Raw genomic sequence first — 5,902 nt, 5'->3', positions numbered from 1 at the left:
TGTCTCAGGGGCGTCGTTCTCCAGAGGATGAGGGCGCCTCATTGGTCACTCCACCACGGGGAAGGTACCATCAGCTGACTAATGCCACGTCTCAGGAGGCTCTGGTGACGCCGAGCAGCTCACCATCAAAATCCTGCCCCTCCTCCGACTGCTCACCTGTCTACACGAGGAGGAACCGGAGGCCCGACAGTGAAGGTACACATACCTGGACACACACCTGGTTTCACACCTGTCTATAGACTCATTTAGCACATATAATATAGATATAGATTATAGGACCTAAAAATACACCTTTAATGCACCTGGACATACACCTGAATACACCACTGGTTACACACCTGTAAATAGAGTCGTTTAGCAATAAACACACCTGGATACCCACCTGGAAACACACCTGTAAGTACAGTCATTTAACATTTAACATATTCCCAACAATAGAAGCAATAAACACACCTAGAAAAAAGATGCAAAACAATTCAAACTGCTATAGAAAAACATCAGTAAATAATGTAAATGCATATTCCTGATTTTGAGAACTATAAACACACCTGGATAACACCTGGAGACACACCTGTGAATACAGTGATTCAGCACATGTTCCAGATTTTTACATCCGGAAACACTCTGAAACTCCCAGCGTTGTCTTGTGCTGTTTCCTGTTCCTGCTTGTGTGGTCTGTTCCTTGAGTTCATTTCCTAGCTTGTGTGTTTCAGTGCTGGTTTCTGATACGAGTCGAGACACGAGCCCAGCTGATCCCGGCAGTCCCACCGTTGTCTTTGATAAGAAGACAAAGAGACGTTTCCTGGACTTAGGGTGAATAATCTGCATTCTCTTAGTGTCCTGCACAGTTTAAATAAAAAAGCTATATTTCTGTCCAACTGTCCTCGGCTCAGTCAGTGATGTGTCCTTTCTGCTCAGGGTGACGCTCAGACGTTCCTACATCAGAGTGAGGAAAGATAAATCCAACAGGCTCTCTGTGGGCAGCAGGTGGGTCCATCACCAACACAGCTATCTGTTTGCTCCAGAACCAGTCAATAAACTGGTGCTGGACATGTCTCCTATCCTCATGTTGTCCCCAGAGAGCCGTCTGAGAGTCCGTCTCGGTCCTCTGGATCCTTCGTCTCTTTTTCCTGGTTCACTGAAGGTCGGGGGTCCTTCTCCTCCTCTGGGACTCCTCCATGTTCCCCCAAAATCCCCCCGCTGGGCTCCCAGAGGCCCAGGAAGTCCCACTCACAGGTACTTTATTATTTAGGCCTAAAGTACGAATCCTGAGATTTAGGAGAAGGACCTGAATGAGGCAGACTGCAGGTTAAAACTGATCCAACAGAAAGATCTAGACCAGGTATCACCAAGAGCAGATGCATCACAACCTGAACAAGTCATCAGTTAAACTTTGATATGTGATGTCTGTGTGAGTGAAGAATGAATGACAAGAAGTAGTTACTTAAAAAGAGTTTTTACAGTTTACAAGGTGTACTTGAATGCACCGTGTGCCCCTGAAAACCAGGCCCAGTTTCAGATCCAGCTGCAACATTTTTCCCTGCAGACTTTCTGACAGGAATCAGTGGGACAGGCACAGGTGGAATGATGAAGGATGGTAGGAAGTTCTGCTTTATATAAAATAAGAGATGAAGTAACTGGAATCTGAGATCCTGTAGATGTGGAACAACTGGAATAAACGTGCTGTTCTGTTGGGTACCAGTGCATGTGGGAATTAAAGGCAACAGAACTACAGACAGAACAGGAAAATGTTCTTTAAATGAATCTCAATTTCAAAAAAATTCTTTAAAGGTGAAGTAGTCGTCAAAGAAAGTTCAGAGACCAGAAGAGATCTGGCAGTTTTTCTGGTTGAAATTAAACCAAACAGGTAGAAAACATTAATAATACTTGGAAAATGTATTCGGCCTTTATGCGTTCAGTGTTGTGATCATGTCCTCCTGATATCTCCACAACATCTGAGAGAGAAGGATTAGAGCAGAAGTTGAGAGAGTTCCAGGTGGGGCAGAGCATGGAGAAGATTACCTGGACAGGTGGAGCTAGAATGGAGGCAACACAAACAGTAGAAGCTTCAGTTTTAGTTGAACATGTTTGTTCCATTGGAGATAAAGGGACAATAAACGCAGAGCAGAAGAAGAAGACACAACCAGATATGATCTGTTTGTGGTCAAACTGCTGGAGTTCAGCTTGGATCTCAGTCTAGCTGTTTCCTGAATATCAAAATGTTCTGGATTTCAGCAGACTTCCTGTCCTACCATCCTGTTTCTCACCTGTTCTCCCACGTCCATTCTGCACACCTGTCCTCAGTCAGTGATCCTAGTCTCACTTAGACTTCCTGTGTTTCTCGTTTTTTTTGTCAGAACCTCCTGTCCCCGTCCTGGCTTGGTCCTGATAATCTGTTTTTCCCTGAATGATTCACAAATTACAATTTGATGCTGTTATCTGAATGAACAGTGAATCCGATTGCAGCACATGGATCGGTTCTGTCTAGCTGACAGGGTCACATGACCTGTCAGCTGTGGTCTGCTTTGTGGTCGGTGAGATATGTGCTGGTTTCAGTCTGAAGGAAGCTCTGGTTTCTGACTCATCTCCTCCATCATTAAAGCCCCATTTGAGCTGCAGCAGAGACCTGCAGCAGCGATGTCTCATTCTGAGGCTGATGCTGGAGTCTGTCTGCTCTGCTGGGATCCAGGAAGGATTCAAACTCATCAGTGAGCTGCTGAAGGTTTCCTGTGACAGATAAAAGACTCAGTTCTGAAACCTGCAGGTGGATTCTCACCTGAGGTGGTTGTCAGTCCTCAAATCTTCCTTACTGCGTAATTAAAAAGGATTTTTTTTGAAAAGTAAAAGGTAATATTTTGATTTTCCTGCAGTGAGATGCTCTTTTAAAAGGCAATCTTTGTCCGGAAGAATAAGATACATTCTCTTCATGTCGGCAGGATTTAATGTTTGCTGCTCTGTTTTATACAGTTACAGTAAAATTAGAACCCAAAACCATCAACTAGATAAAACAAATTGCTGAGTAATCACTGCTAAATGTTTAAAAAATGTTACAACAGATAAGAAAATTGTTTTTATCCAGATAAACTTGGTTTTTAAATGAACTGCAATAAATAATCTAAACAATGAGAGACGTTTTTTCATCAGTTCGTTGTTTCTGCTCCTCCTCATACAGGAGTCGGCTCTCAGCGAGGAGTTTTCTCCTCCTCACACCTCCTCCTCCACCTCTCCTCCTGCAGAGTCCACCTCCAGATCCTCCCATCCGTACCACACCCTGTCCCAGTCCTCCGATGAGGTAAAAGCCAATACACACTACCAGCCAGAAGGTTCTCACCTAATGGGTCTCTTTATTCTCATGACTATTTACGTTGTAGATTCTCACCAAAGGCAACAAAACTATGAATGAACAAACATGGAATTATGTAGTAAACAAAACGTGTAAAATAACTAAACATTTTTATATTTTAGATTCAGCCTCCCTTTGCCCTGATTACTGCTTTGCTCTCTTAGCGTTCTCTCCATGATCTTCATGAGGTGGTCACCTGAGATGGTTTACCAAAGAGTCTTGAAAGAACTTCCCAGAAGTTCATTGAAAGAAGGTCAAAGGTTAATATTTCAGTCATCACAGCAAAGGGCGGCTACTTTAAGGAATCTAAAATATAAAACATATTTAAGGTTATTTTACAATTTATCGTTGGCTACATAATCCCATGTGTTCATTCACTGTTTTGACGCCTTTAGTCAGAATCTACGTACAATGGAAATAATCATAAACATAAAGAAAACCATTAAATGAGAAAGTGGCTCTAAAACTTTTGACTGGTAGTGAATCTCTCAGTATGTTTCCGTGAGATTCATCTACTCCTCCTTTCTCCCTCCCTCCAGCCCTGTGACGAGCCCACCTCCTCCGTCTCCTCCTGGACGACCCAAGAGGTTTGTCAGTGGCTCCAAGGACTTCATATGGACCAGTACATCCCAGAATTCAGTGCCAGAAACATTGATGGAGAGCAGCTGCTGCAGATGGACGGCACCAAGCTAAAGGTGACCATGCTGATGATGATGATGAGACTGCTCTTCCAGAGGAACTCTAACCCTCTGCTGTGTCTGTCCTTCGCAGGGTCTGGGCGTGCTCAGTTCATCTGATCGCAGTGCTTTGAAACGTCGCATCAAAGACGTCCAAACTGCAGTGGAGAAGGAGAGAAAAGCTCTGGACAAACTGGAGAAACAGAAGGAAAAACAGCGCAGGAAAGACCAGGAGCAGCGCAGGAACTGAGAACCACCACTAGGGGGAGGCAGAGGGCAGAACACTGGCAAGCAGGAGGACAGAGAAGAGACACAGTTTGGAGCACCGATTTCGGTCAGAGTGAGACGTCAACCCAGTGAACTATCTGTGCTTCTTGGAAAACCTGTAATTCCTGGCTGCAGATTTCCTGACCTGGAGGCTGGTTTGAGGAAATGAGACTGAGGGAAAGTTCTGGAGAAACATTGAAAATTATTAAACCTTTGAAACATTTCTGAATGCATCTTTATTTAATAGCTACAGAAGTCCTGAAAGGACAAATTTTTACCTTCATGTTTAGTTTTCACCTCAGTATTGATTATGAATTAGTTTCCTGTTCAACATATAAATAAATATGAAACAACAGTTTATGAGGTGATTCATTGATCCTGTTGATTAAACTTTAAAACCTTCCTTCTACTTCTCAGAGTTAAAGCAACCGTAACAAAGTTGCTACTAAATGATCTAAACCCCTGAGTATTGGTGCTGTTTTTGCTGTTTTGTCCTTTAAGGGCTTCTGTAGTTTGTTTGATTAATGTCGCAGATCTCAGATCAGATCTGCTTTGGTTTGATCTCTAACACCAACGAGGCGGCGCTGATGAACCTCCAGTCCATGTAGGGCAGAGAGGCTGACATTTTTTCGGGAGTCCCACGGGTCACGGGTTTCCCGCGGGATTCCCACGGGAAACCCGCGGGACGGGAGACAGCATCAGTAAAGATCCCGTGATTGGGACGGTACAGGATTAAAACATGAACTGGAGCAGACGGGAGCGGGAGCTAACCAATAGGAGGGAAAATAAACTAGGATCAATTGTCTTTGGAAATGTAAAACTGAGACTTTGTTATAAACTTTAAGAAAAAAAACTTGGATCGATGCCGCCATTGTGTAATTTTTTTCCAAGAAGCCTAAACTATAATGTGAGTCAAACGAACTACACGACCCACAAGCCAACAGTGCTTCTGATCGATGTTTTCCACCTGCGTTCAGGATGGAGGGAGCAAACGCAGGTGGAGAACTGGACGTGGTAAAATTGGATTTGTAACGTAAAGTCAGAAATAAGGACGTATCTATTAAACTCATAGAGCTGACAGGAAAGTCACAAATATTACTGAACTTCAGGAGAGTTGAATGTAGCGGTTTTAACACGCAGTATGCTGCTTGTAAAACGTGTTTAGTCGTAATCAAGTTCACCAGAGATTAAAGGACACTTGTTAGACAGATTCTGGATTAAATCAACCCTGCTTCTCTTCATTCATCAAACCAAAAGTACCATCATGTGTCAAGTCTCATCTGACCAACAAAACTGCTGCATGTGCTCTAAAGATTTAAGAGGTAAGGTACGGAAGCCCGTGAGGGGACATGGAGAAATTTATTACTTTTGCGTCTCCACGCAATACTTTTGCGTTCAGCATTTTGGAGCAACAGCACAGATGATAAACTGCTCATAAAACAAACACTGATATGTGATTGATATGGTTTATTTGTCATATGCAGGTTAACACGCAGTAAACAATGTGATTAAATGTTTAGGATAAGAAGAACCGTTCAAATCACGATAAAAACAAAAACACTAATGGCGTACAAAACAAAGTACCCATCATGCAGCAGTAATAAGGAAATAAAGT

General features: G+C 43.1%; 1 protein-coding gene across 6 annotated transcripts in view; it reads left to right on the top strand.

Moving 5' to 3' along the window:
• Positions 1–4,510, top strand: part of LOC124862445 (sterile alpha motif domain-containing protein 14-like) — a 14,600-nt gene extending 10,090 nt beyond the window's left edge. For all 6 annotated transcript variants that reach the window (XM_047356350.1, XM_047356351.1, XM_047356347.1 and 3 more), the window contains 7 exons: positions 9–195; positions 714–813; positions 919–987; positions 1,080–1,236; positions 3,173–3,292; positions 3,883–4,038; positions 4,115–4,510. In XM_047356350.1, coding sequence (XP_047212306.1) covers positions 9–195; positions 714–813; positions 919–987; positions 1,080–1,236; positions 3,173–3,292; positions 3,883–4,038; positions 4,115–4,270 — 945 coding nt within the window. In that variant the 3' untranslated portion in view covers positions 4,271–4,510. The remainder of the gene's footprint in view (positions 1–8; positions 196–713; positions 814–918; positions 988–1,079; positions 1,237–3,172; positions 3,293–3,882; positions 4,039–4,114) is intronic.
• Positions 4,511–5,902: the final 1,392 nt, after the last annotated feature.

The sequence above is a fragment of the Girardinichthys multiradiatus genome, chromosome X, assembly GCF_021462225.1.
Source record: "Girardinichthys multiradiatus isolate DD_20200921_A chromosome X, DD_fGirMul_XY1, whole genome shotgun sequence".
Classification (NCBI taxonomy): domain Eukaryota; kingdom Metazoa; phylum Chordata; class Actinopteri; order Cyprinodontiformes; family Goodeidae; genus Girardinichthys; species Girardinichthys multiradiatus.
This window is presented reverse-complemented; position numbering and strand designations above follow the sequence as displayed.